Source organism: Globicephala melas, chromosome 7, assembly GCF_963455315.2.
Source record: "Globicephala melas chromosome 7, mGloMel1.2, whole genome shotgun sequence".
NCBI lineage: Eukaryota > Metazoa > Chordata > Mammalia > Artiodactyla > Delphinidae > Globicephala > Globicephala melas.
Window position 1 is genome coordinate 50,849,927 of NC_083320.1, and position 18,976 is coordinate 50,868,902.

Genomic DNA, 18,976 nt, shown 5'->3' on the forward strand with positions numbered 1-18,976 from the left:
CCTAATAATACATTTATATGCTTTACACCTAATTTTACCCAAATACAATGTAACACCCAATAAAATAAGTTCTATACTACATACCAAAATCAAGCAGGCCTTTTCTTGGCACTAAAAAGAAAAGACCATTCTCTTACCATTGTGGAAGAAAGCTCTCTCATGTCCACTTTCCTTGAAGAACTTTTCAACCTTTCTGTCACTGAAGCATTTCTGTCACTTGCTGGCCCCTAGAAACACCAGAGTTTCTAAAGTGAAATACATGTTAATATGACCCAATTTAAATTATTTAGCCTTTAAGAGGACAGCTTATTTTTCTGTCTGAAAACAAGATGTTTCAGAACTAAAACTACGAAAAGACTTGAAATAACATCTAATATCTGACAATGTTGAAAACTAGTTCTTAGAAATCCCTTGGATTAAAAAACAATTACATTACATTAACTTATACATAAAAAGGTTATTTTAACATTTTTGAAACAAATAAAATCGAGGAACAGAGAAATTTTTTATCAATGTATCTAAAATTAAATTTAAGGGAGACCACATCATTTTTTATCTTCAGACATCTCTAGTCATTACCTCTAATGAACTTCATAAACTTTCGTTTTCTTCTTCTAACAGAACAATGAGAAGCACTCTTGGGTTTCTAAAAATCTAAATGACAATGCATTGCAAGAAGTATTCGAAGTGATTTAAAGATGTATTATAACCATAAGACATGAAGCATCTAGGATCTTGGTTTATATTGACTTGTTTATATTATCTTGACTACATTACCCAAAATAATAACCACTCAGTGATTATTCAAATTATTTTGACTACTTCTTGACTATATCTAGTTGGCTTTGATAAAAGAACCCTCATAATAACCATTATGAGCTTATAATCATGATGAGTTAGGTGAGATGACAACCCCCCCACCCCTAGTGTATAAACTGCTCCCAGCTCTGCCAGGTGGGACCAGAAATCTGAAACAGAGAGGTAGAGAGGGCTGGAGAGAAATAATTTTTGTAATTATGTTCCTATTTTTTAAAACAACTTAGGCAAGCGTATGACATTATTGATTTTCCTTAATATAAATTCGAAAACATCTAAATCATAGTTCAGAAAGTCAGTGAGAGAATCAGAGAAAAAAGAGTGCATGTTTGCTTTAATGAAGGAATGTATATTTTGTCTTTTTTGTTTAAGAAAATATTGCAGAACTTGGCAAACTGAAAAGAAATGTAAATTATTAAAGTAAACCAACTAAATTTCCATTCCCATTAAATAGAAAAATCAAGACAAATTCTGTGAAATATATTGACACGTTAAACTTTCAGTTTTTTTATATGCTACACAGAAATATCAAAACGTACTTAAGGTAACTAAATTAGCAAGCAGTCTTAAAGAAATTAATGTGCTAAAAACACATGGAAATGAAATTTTTAAATTACTTTTGAATCCCCATTAGTAAGTGTGTAAACAGAGTGAGATATGTTTATCCTGAATTTTCAAAAACAATCATCTTCAGTCTTGAAACTTAGAAAGTCTTTTTGAGTCTTCTCTCAAGCAGCCCCTCCCAAGAATCAATACCTCAGCAAGTCCAGGCAATTTGCTTACCCCGGTGTATCCTGAGCCTACTCACTTTCTCAACTCCACTCCTGCAACCCCAAACTGAGCCTTTGTCACCTGCCATCAGAAATATGACAATAGCTTTCAACTCTTCCTCACTTGCCCTCTCCAAACAAGTCATTCTGTAGTGATTTTTAAAATATAAATTAGTTCCTGTCATTCTTAAGCTTAAAGCCATCTGATTGTTTTTACCATTTCACTTGATATACCATTACACTTGGTATTAAAGGCAACTTCTGTATCATGGCTTTGCATGACTAGGCCCCCTTACCTTCTAGACTCATCTAATGCTACTCCACCCTTACCTGAATATCTTTACTAGTGTGATTTCAACTCCATGAATATCCCTAAACTCTTGCTTCCCTTGGGACCAGTAATCCTGCTATTCCCTCTATCAGAAATGATTTTCCCCACCCTTCACTCTGGCTAGCCCTTTCTGTCTTTCCAGAGGCCTTTCCTGGTTACTCTGTATACTGTTCATCACTTTCTCTATCCCAACCAGTGGTTTACCTCATAGCATTTAGTGCTGTTTTTAATCATATATTATTTCTTATTTATTGTCCCTCTTTGCCACTGAATTAACCCCATGAAAATTTTCTTGTTCTTCACTGAATAGTCTCTTGCTTAGTACTGTGTCTGGCATAAGATAGTGGTTTTTCTTTTTAAGGTTTTGAATTATATTTTGTAACTGTAGTAAAAACCTTCCAAGAATAATCTACCGTATTTCCAGCTGGACTTTAACCACCTATAGGAGAACAGGAAATCCATTATTCTTTGTCATCAACTTGTAATATAGTGACTATTTACTCAAGTGTGAGGCCACTGTATTAAGGTTTCTCCCACATTCATTTGATTCCAGAATGAGTAGTCCTAATTTTCCATCCTAATTTTCTAAGTTTTCATCCTAATATGCTATTCCCAATTATAGGGTTAGAAAATGATAATGGGGAAGTTTCTCCTTCTCCTTGGATGAGTAATCTTCTTCCTTGTCTTTCTTTACATTCCATATAATGAGAATATACAGGGATATTCATTTCTCAACCTGCTACAAGTCTAAGAAACATCAAAGTTCTCACTGAGTCCAAAGAGCCTTGAAGAACGTCAGAATTGGAGCCAATGGTATTGATGAGAACAGTAACACTGATAATAACGGCTTTCTTGTATCAAGTACTTATAATATTATGCTAGGCCTTTATATCATTTACTCTTCATAAAAAGCATGTAATTATCCTCATTTTACAGATGACTGACATTAAATAGCTTTCCAGAGGTCACACTAGTGATTGGCTAACCTGCGATCCAAAGCATGTGTGCTCTTTGCTCCATCATACTGCCTTTTGTGCCATGAAGTCACACTGATTTAGTTACTTAATTTTTAAGGTTCCTTATTCCTGACCTTTTTATTTCCTCGCCCATCATCCTTCCATTTCCCCCATACTTCCATTTTTTAGTAATGATTCAAAAAATAGATAGAAAAGACTGTTTCCTGAAAAAAAAAAAAAGGAACTAAATATCATTACTGACAGCAATTATTTTCTGGGTCTTTTGTAGTGTGATTAAATAGTTTCCTTGCCCTGCATTATTAGAATAATTATACCTATCTCAGTGGAGTAATTAACACAGGTATTTTTCTTATAAGAAATCTTCCAATTGAGATAGAGGATAAGGATAAATTTTTATGATAACTGATTGCCACACCTAAAAATTATTTAACGTCATTTAAGATAAACATAAAATGGGAACATGGAAATAAAGTAACAAGGTCTCTGTAATAAAATGGGAAGATACTTTATCAAGGAAGTCTAGTCTCTATGTAAGTAAATACAATATTTTAATTCTGAGCTTCCAAGAAGTGAAGATTAAAAAGGAAAACATGAAGAATTACTTGGCTTTTATTATCTTGAAAAAAATGATAGCTTGTACATAGAAACTGAGTAATATCTTAAGGATTTTTAATATAAGGTACATTGAATCAAAAGGTTAGTATCTCCCATAGTGGTTTTATAAAAGATGCAGAATATTTTCTTATGTTCTTATATTTCTTATATTGACCCCCAATATAAATTAAAGATATAATCATTAAATTATGGTTTTGTCCAGACATCTTGGGAAGAGAGTTTACTTCAGTATAGTCTAGGAATGCAGTTTACTTGTGGACTAACAATATAAAAATTAAGGGACATGATTAATAATCAGTTAAATTCTTTCTTCACAGGACTTTGTGGAGGAGCCATGTTCCTTTCAGTCCTGATTAGAAACCTATTGCTATTTCTACCCATTAGGGTATCATGTTGATTCTATTTTTGCATGAATCAATGGAGGAGTTTCTTATATTTGGTTTAAGTTATCTTGGTTGTCCATTGGAAGCTGGAAAACTCCAACAAATTACTGATTAATAAAAAAATATTTTTGTTATTGATGCTATTATAAAAATAGAAACACCCTGTTCTTTCTGGATAATCTTTATTAAATAATATTAAATGACAATTTGAACAAACTTAAGCAATTTTTGTCAATATGTTCTCCTCCAATATTTTTAACTTAAAAAAAAGGCTCTGTAAATTCTGATGATAGTGCATATTCCCTCCTATAATTTTTACTTTGTGGAAAAAAAAATTTATCAAGGAAACATTTCCATGACATTCAGCTTCCAGACTGAGAATTTTGGAACACAAATAGACACAAAACAAGACTACTGTGCTGTCATGCATGTGGTGGCATGCTAAAAGGTGTTGTTGCTGCCCGTGCAAAGGACAGTCTCTGTTTTTAATAAGATGACGTTTAGGGAAAGACCTCTTCACATAGAATCTAAAATCACACTGACTTTGTGGTTGTGATGCAAATGTACTATTTGCATCTGTCACATTGTAGATGCTTAATAAGCGGTGACAATAGTTATCATTGTTGCCACAAAGGGAGACTGTGACATGATACAAGGTAAACACATCAAAGGTAATTTTTTCTTTGTTCTTAAGAAATAGCTGAAAACTTTGAGTAACTGATTTTTACATATACACTTATTTTTCTTTTTCAGAATGTACAGAAAATCCTATCACATGGTTGGGTTGACATATCCAGAAGCTGTCATAGTAACATTAAAGGTAAAAAAAATGTTCAATTACTTTAGTTTTTCAACTAGTTATTTTTTCTAATCTCCTTAAAAGGACTAGGAGAAAATGAGAATAGGTCTTTGCTGCAGCTTACATGTTGGAATGTAAAAAATATTTTAACCATTTACAAAATGTCATGTGTTTCAAGTCATTGTAGATTTAAATGAGGATCAATTTACCCTAACAAACTATATCAATACATACATATACACACACACACACGTGTGTGTGATGTTTTCTTCTTCTTCATGCTTTATTTAGGTGGATCTTGAATTCAATTTTCAGATGGCACCAGCAGTTGTCAGAATACACATATTTTGTTACTGTATATTATGAAAGAGTTAAATGCTTTATAAATAAACAGATATTTCAGTCAAATATGGTTAAAGGCAAAACTTATATGGAGTAAAATTGTTTAGAATTTTAGGTCCGAGAAAATATAAAAAGTAAGATAAAATTAAGAAAGGAAACAAAAAAGAAATTCATATCTTTTGTCTCTGGCTTTCCCTGTGGCTGCCCTAGTCTGAGGCCCAATTGCAGTATTATATGTGTTAGAAATAACTAGAGTTGAAAATCTGAAGTTCTGAAAGTTTTTGACTTGCTTGTTCCCATTGCATGTGTGTGTGTGTGTGTGCACGCGCACACTATTCCTAGACTTTATTACTAAAGAGGCATTTTGTAGGCTCATCGTTCTACATTCCTTATTTCATTCCATCACTTAATTTGGGTAGGAAATTCAACTTTGTCTCCTCTAACAGTTTTATGGTAGTTTTCCTGTATTAACCACAAATTTAAAGAATACTAGCAACAGAATATACTGGGTTATTTTATTTTTGATTTATTAAACTCCTTTCCTAGTTTAAATCTATATTGCTTTCTTTTGTTCTTTAATTTCCTTTAAAGCATCCCCTTTGCATTTGTTTTTTCTCTGCTGCATATTAGATTTTAATCTTATTCATTTAAAAAGGTAGTTTGTTTTTCTTAGAAGCTTTTTTATATTCATGTTTCTAAAGCGATAATAGAGGCAAGTGTATAACTGAAATGTCACATTATCAGATATTAATTACTCCTTGGCTCTTGAGAGATTTTGGTTTCCTCATTATTTCCTGAACTGTGGGCATGAAAATTACTTATTTTTATTTATTTTTCTTAGAAACCAGCTAACAGAGTATTCTGGTATGAGAGAATGTAAACATTTTTCTAAAATGTAGTGTAGGGAAATCATGAACTAACAGGTTGAAGAGAATTATCACTAAGTTAAGAATGTTTTAGTAATTCTAATTTCCTGAGATACCTCCTTGTCTTGTTTGTTCTCAATCTGACAAAGTAAAAGCCAAGCATCTGCAGTAGTTTACAGATGTAAATCACCATTGTTGATTTAAAAAATCCCCCAAAATGGAGAGCTAAGCTTTTACTCAGTGGGAAACCCCTACTGGGAACTGTAAATAGCAGCCTGTAACATTCTGAACTAATTCTGTGTTAGCTTTGGAATTTGGTGAGATTTGTTGGTCTCCTTTGAGCTTTATTGATGGTAAATGCCTTCTAACAGAACTTTGAGAGATTTTTAAATTTACAAACTGATCAAGCAAGTATTTCAGGATCAAATTAGGGCCAAACGCAAGGAATTTAACAAAGGTACCCAAGGAAACCAAAAAATATTTCACTGGTGTTTTGAAATGATTAAAAACACGTTTGATGTTATTGTTGCTATTTGTGGAAAGAAATAGTTTTAAGAGATGGTTTGGATACTTTTTATCAGATTTTCAGTTTAGTTTCAGCATGTTACAGCATGTATTGTTGGCCTCTGTGAAATGTGTTAAATGAATGAAGTTCTAAACAGGGCCTGCTCAAATTCAAAATTAATGTATAGCTTTAAGGTTGTCCACTTACTGTTCAATACTAAACCTGTTGTGTGTATGCAAACACTAGACCTTCTTTACTAATAATTTATGATAATCATTAGAACTGATTCTGCTGTATTTATGTAGATTTTTAAGTTTCAGTGATTTATTTACTGTTGCAACTCAAGCTTTACCTTAATGTACTGATGTACTTAATACCTCCTTAATGTACTGATACCACTTGCTACAAGTCCATTTTGTGGACCCCTCTGCAAGTTTTTGTCCTGGAATTACCTGAATCAAAGTCGTGAGGTGGCTGGAGTAGTTGGATATACCTGCTCATTGCCCTCTTTTCCCACAGTTAGGGGGGACTTTCCTAGGGTATCTATTTCCCTACAGGCCTGGCCACTTCCCCCGGGGAATTGCCTGAAATGCCAAAATTCCTAACCTCCCCCTCAATCAAGAGACCCACTTCCTTCATCTTACCATCTGGCCCTGGTAGAAAGTAAAAATGAATCAGCCAAGGTTAGAATGAGTAATAAGGTAGTAGTACTCTACCGAGAGAGAGAGCTCTGTCTCTCTAGGGCATCTTTATCTTAAAAAAAAAAAGACATAAAATATCAAATCTTTAAACCAAATTAGTAACTTTTAAACGGTAGAATTTCAAGCAACATAGCAGGTGGGTGGATGGGTGGGAATGATAAATTAGGGCTATCTTCCCTCTCTCTCTCAATTACATCACCCACATAACCTGCAATTCCACCTTGAAATGAGGCCCACTCTGGGAAAATGATTTATGGCACGCATTTGGAGAGAGACTAAGAATATGGGCAGTGTTATAGAGTTATCAGGTTTACTACATCATGTTGGATAACCTTGGGATTAAGGGGAAGATCTTAAGCATTATTGACCTCACTTTTGCGGATCCACAGAAACTAAGTGTCCCTGTCACATCAGACACTGGTAAAAATGAAGTTTGATGTGCTGAATTGAAATCTGACCTGCTGGATGTACAATGTCTGAGCTTTCCAAGAATTTTTTCGTAGAAAGAAACAGAATCATATGATATTGCCAACTAAAATATTTACTTTTTTTCCTACAGGATGTTGATAAATGGTCTTTTGATGTATTTGCCTTGAATGAAGCAAGTGGAGAACATAGTCTGAAGTTTATGATTTATGAACTATTTACCAGATATGATCTTATCAACCGTTTCAAGGTCAGAAACATGGAACAAAAGTAAAATGCTCTTAGAATGAGTTATCTGAATAAGAATGAAAATGCAGAACTTTGGGTCATTAATCAATTCATTTAAAAATGTTTCTGGATTGTCAGATCACAGAACTAAGGGGACGAGTTCACCACTTGATATAGCCATTCTCTACAAATCACTGACATTTCTGTATATCCACTGGGGTATCATAAGGCCATGATAGACTCATTCCAACAAGATACAAACATCCCCCTGAATTATTCACAGAACACTCATGTAAAGATTGGAATATATGTCTTAAAGAAATATGATTTTCCTAAAATGCAGAATGAACCATTATTGGCAGCTTTTTTTAAATTGAAATGAAAGGGTTTCTAATTAGCTTCACTTAGAGCCATCTCAGCAACAGATTTGATTCCGATTTCTGAGCCTGTATCTATGGAATCATGTTATTTTTAGAGTTAGAATTTACTGGGAGGTCATTTATTTTAACCCCCTTGAATTACCGATAGAAAAACTAGACTTCACCAGTTGTAATTGGAAAATTTTACCCCTTTAAGAACTAGCCTTCTTATCTGACTCTGGAAGATACAAAATTTAAAGATTGCTATATGGGTAAGACTGTTATTTCATCTATCTTAATTAAACACTTGGGGGTTATAATCCTTCTCAGCATTGAAAACTGACAGGTTAATGAAGTGTTTTTTCAGAACAATCCACATTTAACTTTAAGAAACTACTGCCCACATCTGACTCACTAATGTATCCCATCCCAAACATCTTTGTGCTCATGTTGATTTAGTGCCGCTCTTTTGGTCAAAATATAATCATAATTGTTACTTTCTGCAGATTCCTGTTTGTTGCCTAATTGCCTTTGCAGAAGCTTTAGAAGTTGGTTACAGCAAGTACAAAAATCCGTATCACAATTTGATTCATGCAGCTGATGTCACTCAAACTGTGCATTATATAATGCTTCATACAGGTATCATGGTAAGAAAGTCTTTGTAACTGAAGTTTGTTAGTTTGCAACATCAAATTCCATTCCCTTCTCACTGTCTCATTAATACTCAAAAAAGTATTATAAGTAATAATCTTCTGGATTTTTGAGGGTTAATGAGTTATTTACAATATTCATTTTTCAAAAAATATTTTAACTCAGTGAATAAAGATCTCCAGAAGCAAATGAAAATAGACCGCAAATTTTTCAAAATTTGGACTATGTAACATTTTTCATTTGTAAATTCCTTTTCCCATAGGTATCAACCCCCAGAAAAGTGACCTAGAGAAAAATTCTTTAGAATAAAAGTTAGTTGTAGTGCTCTCCCCTCCTTTCATCACCCAAGCTGAGCTCAGTAGCTTTTTCTCTTTTACATGTTTGCATTGCTAATTACAATCAAATCCTAATAGGGATTTTTGGAAATTATTCATTTGGATTTTTCCGAATTCTTCTTCCTTCTCTTTGTATTTTAACGAATCAGTTGATGAGTGAATAAATGGTTCAGCAGTGCAAACCCTGGGACAAAAATGAGTAGATGTTGGGAAGTCTGGGACTGCCTAGAATTTCTATAGTGTCTTAGAGCATAGGATTACTTCCAAGGGATAAAAAGGGACGGGAAGTCCTTCCTTCTGAAGGTTCCAAACTGGGATGGGTTCAAAAGGGTATGAGCCATGTGAGATCCCCAGAATCTGAGTACATTTTTATTCCTCATGTATCAACCTAGGCTGAAGCAGTACCATAAAATGCATATAAGTAGAATGGTCCACCAAACCTCATAATTTACATTGCCTACCTGTTTAGATTTCAAAAGTCACATTCTTTTTATTGGTAAGTCTCATTGGCATTCAGATCTGTGTAACTAGTACTCCTCCATATCTCATCATTCTGCCCCAGAGACTGTGTTCCTTACCTGGTCCCACACAAAGCCCTTAGGGCCACAGTATAGAGTCCTGAAGATCTTGAAAACTTGTAGCAGGTACATGATTCTCCAAGTTTATTGTATACAGATGATAATTGTATACATTTTCCTCCAGAATCCAGTGTGTGGTTTCCTACACATAAGATCCCTTTGCTATGATTCATCCAAAGGTGTCTCACGTGATGAATGAAGAAATTATCTATTTTACTTCTCCATCTTTTTTGCCTCCAAAATGTTGCAGATCCATCAATGCCTTGGGCTCAGATTCCACTCCTGCCCCGTGTTCCAATTATCTGTTTTCTCCAAAACAAACTACTCTAAACTCAGTGGCTTAAAACAATAATTTATCATTGTTTCTCATGGGTGTCTGTGGTTAGAAGGGTCCCAACTAGAAGGTTCTCATTTGGGGTCTCTTGTGTGATTGTGACCAGCTAGCAACTATGGTCAAAGACACCTGAGGACATCACTGGGCAAGACATCCACAGTGGTTCACTCACATGGCTGGCAGTTGATAATGGCTAATAGCTGGGAGCTCAGCTGGGATTTTAATGAAGAATTTTCTTCGAATATCACTACCAGTTCAATAGAAATATGCATTATATTGGCAGGATCACTAAGTAATTATAGCCTGCTTTGGAGTTAATGCCTACTATGGGGAGGTAAAAATCTCAAAAACCTTCACTGATGCATGACTCTCTTGTGGCCTTCTAGAAGGCTGAATTATATGTGATGTTAACCTTATACCTTTGTTTTCTCTTTTTAAGATGTAAATGTGGCTATCACCCAGTTAAGATATAAATGTGCCCATCGAGCCAAATCAAATGCAGTCATGGCTGAACGTGGTCCTTGGTTGAAGTTTACTCACCATTCATTCCAGGAGTCTGATTTGACATTTAAAGGGAGGGAGTAGAACTTAGCAATAATAAGTAGAAACTCAAACTTTCAAAGATATAGCTTCGAAATATTGTAAGCTTTTTTAAAGTAGTATATGTAACTTTCTATCTGTTTCTCTTTCTAGCATGTGTGCGTGTGCACACACACATACACACAAATTATTTTAAAGCTCTGTTGGTTTAATAAGTCTTCATTGTCAGAGCTGTTTCTTGAACTCTGTGTTTTCATTTGGTTTGATATACGCGGCAATTAGTGTGAAGAGCAAAGTGCCTCCTGACAGCTGCAAATGCTGTTAACGCTTGAAAAAGTTGCTTTAACATCTTCCTGGTTAGATTTGCTTTTCCTTTCTAAGGCCTTGGAATTAAATCTGATTGTGAGGTGGTTTTCATTTCAAGTGTTTGGCATTTCCTCTTCCCTGAATTCTGTGGCTTTGAAAAGTTAACTGAAAAATGAAATATTTAAGTGTTAGTCTGAAACAGAAACTGTACTAATTAAGTTTCCTCAGAACAAAATGGAGTGGAAAAGTAATGCCTACTTTGGTATAAAAAAAAAATCTCTGCTTTAATTATGAAGTACAACCAGAAGATATATGCCATTTCAGGCTGTTAGGAAACCAGGATTTTGTTTTGAAATACATTTTTGCTTAAGTACCACAAGTGTAAAGGGAACCAAATAAGAGACTCCTAGTTCAGCTTCAGAACCTCTGTTCTGAAGGTGACATTGAACAGATGAGGGATGCTATATTGGTGGGTAAATAGAGAAATGCAAATCTGCAATGTGCATTTACCCTCAGACTTGCAAGGAAGACTTGTTCCAGGATCTAACAAGCCATTCCAACTTCTCTGGAAGACCGGGGAAATCTGGCCCAGCCTGGCATGACTCTTAGAAAGCTAAAGTTGTTAGTAAAGATCACATAGTCACTTTTTGAGATATATAACTTCACTCTACTTTAGCAGGTTTGATTTAGAAACATTTCTAAATTTATTCATCCTTTACCAAAAAAAGTGTCGGTGGACTCTTCACTTATCCCTTAGTTTGGCCATTACAAAAATAGTCGGGTGGAAGACTGTCAGTGTTGTCCAGGATTGGGAAAATATATTTAAACTAATGAGAAATTTTATGATTGATGATGAAAGGAAAGGCAAAATGAATTTTCAGTTTATTGACTATTTTGTCAAAACTATGTTACATTGCCAGCTTGAGGGTTTTTTGCAAGTTATTTTAATAAGCTTTTCTTTAGATTAAAAAAATGGTAGTAGGAGAGTATTAGTTTTCATACATATGAATGTGTTCGTTCTTTGAAACAAAAAACAAAGCATTACAGAAATATTCATTTAACTGAAACCCCTGGGCTTTGATATGGAGAAGACAGGGTCACTTACTTTAGTGTTTTAGTCATCTCCTGCTGTTGCAAGATGGTTTTATCAGTATGACATTTATGGAGTACTCCAGTAGCAGCCCAGCACTGTCAGATAACTAGTGCAGCCTGTCACCTGCAAAATGTTCGCAGGACCATTGCCTGAAAGGGATTGGGATGAAACCATTGTCCTTCAGTTTGTTAATGTCATATTGGGACACTCTCAGGCCTGGGAATAGGCAGTGCAGAGAGGATGCCAGGACACCCTCTGTCTCCCTCTCTCTCCGTTTGTCACTTAATTAATTTGTAGCCACGTGTAGTGCCACGGTGATAGGGGTGTGTGGTAGCTCGATCCATTTGCTAAAGAGCAAATGCTTCACCGAATGCTGCCAAGCCACTTCCAAATGTCTTTTTGAATATGAAATCATCTGAGGGCCTTGGCAAGGGAACACTTGTATTTCAGGGCTCCTGGCACTGTGTTCCCTCTAATACTGAGAGTAGAAGAAAAAGAGATAACTTGAAAACTATTCCTTTGGAACTTGTAGTCCACCGACTACACCCAGAAATAGCCCCTCACACTCAAATTACTTAATTTTTCTCCAATCTACAGAAATTCGCCACTATGTCTCTGTTCTGCAAACTACATGGAAATTCTGTTCTTGTAAATGGCTTCCAATACAACAGTGTTTGGAAAAGTGGGAAGAGTGTGGGCTTTCAAGGCAAGCAAACACAGATTTAAAACCCTACTTCCCCACTTGCTAGCTCACTTGCTCTCCATATCGTTCCCTTGTCACTAAAATGTGGTTAATAATACCAACTACCTTGTAGTACAACAGTGAGGAGTAATGATATCATATGTGTAATCCTAACCTAGTTCCTGAAACGTAATAGCTATTAGTAAAAATTATTAGTAATTTATATATTATATATTAACTTATGTGTATTATATGTTAATATTATTATAATATACTCACTTTCCATATTGAGTAAGTTATAGCGAGGTACTTCAGTCTATTCAAAGGGATAGAGAAAAAAAGGTCCGACCCTACCTATCACGTAAGCTAAAGGGGTTGTTAATTACGCCCTTTTAGACACACCGGCATCTAATATGTCAATGTGATTTTCTGACCTAAAATTCTCCCAGGCCTATACATATACACATATACATTCTCTATCATACACACACACACACACACACACATTAAATAATTCAGATATGAAAATTACATCCTAAGTCTTAAAGCTTTGTTAGCTTCTCTACCTATCAGTATATTTAGTTAAATTATCTAGAAATTCTGCTTTTGAAATCTTAGAAGAATGTATTCAGCATATTACCACCCTGGAATAATGGAGGCTATTGTCATCCATAGAAGGAAGGAATATTGTGATCTGTGGAAAGAACAGAAATTTTGGAATCAGACAGATTTTAGTTTGAATTCCTGCTCTGCCACTTGAGAGCTATGTGACTTTTGGCAGGTTGATTCAATTCTTTAGGCTTCAGCTGTGTTATTTGCCAAATAAGATTTAAAACATTTACCTAGTAAATGGTAAATAGGGTGATTATAAAAATTAAATGAAACCATCTACCTAAAAAGTCCAGTTAATGTTAGTTCTTTCTCCTTTCTTTCCATCAACATTGTACATGCTATTAATGGAAGTCAATGTCTCTCTCTGGTATAATTTGAGGACTGAGCTTTTTACAGCAAGTCTACCTGAGCAATTCTCTAGGCAAAATGCAGTTTAGATGAAGCACAATGTCTACACTGCTCATGACTCTTCATTTTAACCCTTTATTTCTGCCTATTAAGAATCAGAAGAACTTAGGTTATGTACTGACCACTGTTCTAGTTGGGAAGAATGATATGATTCAGACTTATTCTCTCTGACTTGTCATCATGAGTAATTTACAAAATTCATGAATTTAAGCAACCATTTTCTGAGTTAGAATTCTCATTCAACACCAGTGTAAAATGAATTGTCAACTAAGGACATAAAAATCAGCCCCCAATTCTACTTTCACTAATATGAAATAGATGTATTTTTCAATTAAGTGTGAATGTTCAATGTTTCTCTCTTCCCAAACTAGTTTATAATGTAAACTTAATTGTTAAGACTATACTGTGGCAATAAGTAAGATGAATTGATGAAGGAAGTACTATTTATAGGAGGCAGAGATTAATGAGACTAAAAACAGGAAACATGTATAATCAATTTTGAAAGTTAGAAAGATAATAATTTTAAATACTTATGAGATAATCTATAATTAAAATTCAGCTCTTATTTCCTAATTTAATTATTTTTACAATTGCGCTTCATATTCTATATTATCGTAGTAGATATAGAATATTGCTTTTTAAAAATCACAGGTAAGTCTGTAAATCTTAAATATAACTAATAGGAAATACTTAAGAAAATAGGTGATTTTTTTTCTAATAACAATTTTCTTTATTAAAACAATGGATTTCTGGGGTTACAAAATCTGGTTTAACTTCAATTGCTATTCAGTTCATGGTGTTTAATTCCACAGTCTCAGTGGGGACATTGGAGGCTCAGTCCCAGTTCAGCCTCTAATATAGACCTTTAATGAGGTAATTTCCTTCCTTTTAATGACTCACAATTAAATGCACCTATAAACACAGTGCAGCTAGTTATATCAACTCTCCTTAGTTCTAAAAATTATTTCTGCTTCAGTCATCCAACTGTGAGGCATTTATTCTTGAATTGCAATCACTAAAGATATGTTAGCTCATTATTATTTTCCAGATTCAATACCTTAAACAATGTATTTAAAGTAATAAGTTCAGTAAAATGCCATTTATTCTGTATTTTACTGTATATTAAGACTTGTAATAGGCACAGCACATACATCAACTTTAAATTTCTTTTAAAGTCCACAGGGGAATGATCACTAATTTTATTTTCATGGAAACTGTGCCTGAGAGGGTAAATAGCTTATTTGCCTGAGGATTAACAAGGCTTAAAATCAGGATTCTCTGATTCCACAGTCTCTTTCCACTATTCCCAATTAACTCCTCCAAATGCAAAACTAGTGAAATTCAATTCAACAGACAAATGCCAAGTTCCTACTATGTGCCAAATACCATGATGGGTTATATGAAAGGAGCAAAGATGAATAAGACTGTGCCTTTAGCAATCATGAGACTCAACAGTGTCACCTCCACTGTTAGACCCATGGACCTACAGTGGCTTCCTGTTGCCTTTTATTCAAAATCTTAATTCATCAGCTCTAATCAAGGTAGCTTATCAATTCTTTCCCATACTCCACCTTCAATCTCACTTCACTTGACTCTCCAACACAATTGTACTATTAACAATTCAATTTCCGTACAGGCCTCTATAGTATCATTCCATATTTACTCTTTCTATTTAGAATCTCTCTGTTTCCAACCTTGCATTTAGCTACCAATCTTTGTCCATCCTTCTTCCAAGATCCACTGCCACCAAATAGGTGTCCTATCTGCCCTTCTATTCTGTGAGTTTTCATCAAGTATGCATGTACTTTATATTCTTCTGCTGCTTTGTGCAAGGTCTTTTTTTCAAGTGTATGGCATAAAACCACTAAGAGCAAGTTCCACATCACTTTGGATCCTCTATTCTTACCATCAAGTACCACCTACTTACAGCGCTCTCCAATAGAACTTTCTGTGGTGATGCAAATATTTTGTATCTGTACTGTTCTATAAGATAACCACTTGCCACTATTGAGCAGTTGAAATGTGGCTACTGCAACTGAAAAAGTGAACTTAATTTTACTTAATTTTATTTATTTTTAATTTAAATAGTCATATGTGATTATCATATTGAACAATGCAGTTAAAGTGTTATGCAAAATGTGAGTAATGAATAAACTATCAAATTACCTAAATGGACTTATAACAGTAGAGAAATTTTATTAAAACCATCCAATTGATAACAACAACAAAAAAATCAATGTATATGAAGCAGTGCTCTGGATTTTACGTGAAAGCATTTATTCTTTCATTGCTATTAAGTTTAATTGTATAGTCATAGAATATATGTATCATGAAGAACAAACTTGATAAATTCTTGGAATCTCTTCTAAATCCCTAAATATAAAAACTAAGTTCAGTTTCTCTAATGACCAAAGTGAATATTTTCAACTCACAGGTGGAAAATTTTCTAATAGTAGGGTCTTCTACAAAAGTTGTGCTAAAAGACATTTTAGTGTTGTATGAGTTATATGTTAAAAAATCACTAAACTGAAATGATTTCATGAGATCCCAAATTGGTAAGGCTGTAAATTCAAAAGCCATTTAGAGTTCACCTTTTAAATCATAGAAAATTACTTCTTTTCCAATTAACAAGGAAAATTATAATGTCTGAATTTTTAACTTAACAAGCCATGAAACAATCATCAGCCTCATGAAGAATCCATTATGCACAACTAATGGAGGTAAAATAGGGAAAAAATTATTTAAAATTCATATAACAGTTTTATATATTGATTTATACTGTGTGCAATGAAAATATTTATTTTTTAGAAAGACAACATTGACTCTGCTTTTTGATATGATGGAATCTTTGTTTAATTTAATAGCACTGGCTCACTGAACTGGAAATTTTAGCAATGGTCTTTGCTGCTGCCATTCATGATTATGAGCATACGGGAACTACAAACAATTTTCATATTCAGACAAGGTAAGTTAGATAAAGGATTAACTTTTCTAAGTTAAAACTTGAAATTTATTTTTCTGAATATTACTTATTTTTAAGAGGATTTCAAAATAATAATGAAGATGTCTAATAAGAATGGATTTTAGCAAAATGCCTTAAGCTTGAAACACCTCAATCAGCAATTCTTATTTATCAAGAATCTTGCATTTTGGTGGCATATTTAGCAATTTACAGAACATAAAAATGTATAAGATAATTTTTCTTTGCCCAGAACTTGCACTAAACTATCACACAACTCAGACATTTATTCACTGGGACAAATCTTACAATATTATTGTTCACGGCCTCAGTCTGGTGTCATTATATATTTGAAAGTAATGAAGTTCCGCTTCTGAAAAAAAATCTAAAGATCAAAGAAATCTTATTTCCAGGTTAGCATGCAATATTAAATTTAAACTAATTAGAAAATTGGATTTTTAATTATGGTGATAATGGCAGTTATTAGAATCAAAATACCAGAGTAGAGGTGCATTAGTCTGTTACAAATATTACATAATACTACAGATTGGGTGGTTTAAATAACAGGCATTTTCTCACAGTTCTGAAGACTGGACATGCAAGATCAAAGTGTTAGCAAGTTTGGTTTCTTCTTAGGTCTCTCCCCTTGGCTTGCAGATGGCTGACTTCTTGCTGTGTCCTCACATGACCTTTTTTCTGTGCTTGAACATACCTCAGGGTCTCTTCCTCTTCTTATAAGACATCAGTCATATTGGATTAGGGCCCACCCTTTGACCTCTTTTAACATTAATTATCTCTTTAAAGGCCTTATCTCCAAATACGTCACATTCTAAGGTACTGGGGTTAGGACCATAAACATATAAATTTGGGGGAACACAATTCAGTCCATAATAGAAAGGGGCTCTAAGCTCTTTTTGGCTGAAAAGAGATTTCAGTACCCGGGAAACAGAATTTGGTTTAAGACCCATCAGGATCCAATTCACTTGTTTACATAGGATCCTGAATTTCTATGTCTTTCACTAGTCAGAGATGCTTAAGATGGAGATGTAAGTCGAGAGACTGGTTTCTTTCTGGAACTACTGTAGAGCTCTCTATTCTTGTTGAGGGAAAACTAAACCCAGTTATTTTTTGTTTGTTTGTTTTTTTAAATTAATAGACTTTATTCCTTAGAGTAGATTTAGGTTTACATAAAAATTGAACAGAAAGTACAGAGTTTCCACATACTCCTTCCCCAACCCCACATTTTCACCTAGTGCTAACATCTTACATCAGGTGTGGTACATTTGTTACAATCGATAAACCAATATTGATACATTATTATTAGCTAAAATCTATAGCCTGCATTTTGGTTTGCTGTTTGTGTTATACATTTTATGGGCTTTACAAATGTATAATGCCATGTATCCACCATTATAGTATCATCCACAATAGTTTCACTGCCCTAAAAAGTCCCCTGAGCTTCATCTTTTCATTCCTCCCTCCCTCCTTCCCCCTTTACCCATGGCAATCACTGATCTTAAGATCTCTAGTTTTGCCTTTTCCAAAATGTCATGTATTCGAAATCATGCAGTATGAAGCCTTTTCAAACTGGCTTCTTCCACTTAACAATATGCATTTAAGGTTCCTCTATGTCTTTTCATGACTTGATAGCTCATTTCTTTTTACTGCTGAATAATATTCCATTGCATGGATGTACCAGAGTTCACGTATTCTACTATTGAAGGATGTCTTGGTTTCCTCCAAATTTTGGCATTTATGAAAAAGCTGCCATAAATGTTCATGTGCAGGTTTTTGTGTGGTCTGTTCATTTGTATTTTAAGAGCAATATTTCTAAAAATTGATTTTCCAGCTATAGGAATTTGTTGTTTTGATGTGGGGAGCATGGAACATTTTATTAAAATACTGAACATTTTAGGGCTTCCCTGGTGGCGCAGTGGTTGAGGGTCTGCCTGCCGATGCAGGGGACGCAGGTTCATGCCCCGGTCCGGGATGATCCCACATGCCGTGGAGCAGCTGGGCCCATGAGCCATGGCCGCTGAGCCTGCGCGTCCGGAGCCTTTGCTCTGCAACAGGAGAGGCCACATTAGTGAGAGGCCCGCGTACTGCAAAAAACAAACAAAAAAACAAATACTGAACATTTTAGAGCTTCAAGGGATCCTACGGTGACTGAGGTCCACATTATAGATCATCTGGTCTAAGCCTCACAGTCTAAGAAAAGAAAACAAAGATCTTAATAGGTGAAATTACCTAACTATATGCACATAGTCAGCTGATGGCAATAGCAGGGTTGAGAAGCTGAGATGAGGGACACTTACTCTCAATCCAGTCTATTTACATAACTCTGCTCCCATGGGCAGAGA

General features: G+C 34.6%; 1 protein-coding gene across 9 annotated transcripts in view; it reads left to right on the plus strand.

Moving 5' to 3' along the window:
* Nucleotides 1-18,976, plus strand: part of PDE1A (phosphodiesterase 1A) — a 350,907-nt gene that overhangs the window by 256,406 nt on the left and 75,525 nt on the right. For all 9 annotated transcript variants that reach the window (XR_009564587.1, XM_060302177.1, XM_060302179.1 and 6 more), the window contains exons 5-8: nt 4,646-4,712; nt 7,665-7,781; nt 8,625-8,765; nt 16,522-16,622. Coding sequence is in view for 8 of the 9 variants with exons in the window: in XM_060302177.1 (XP_060158160.1) it covers nt 4,646-4,712; nt 7,665-7,781; nt 8,625-8,765; nt 16,522-16,622 (426 nt within the window). In the remaining variant the exon portion in view is untranslated. The remainder of the gene's footprint in view (nt 1-4,645; nt 4,713-7,664; nt 7,782-8,624; nt 8,766-16,521; nt 16,623-18,976) is intronic.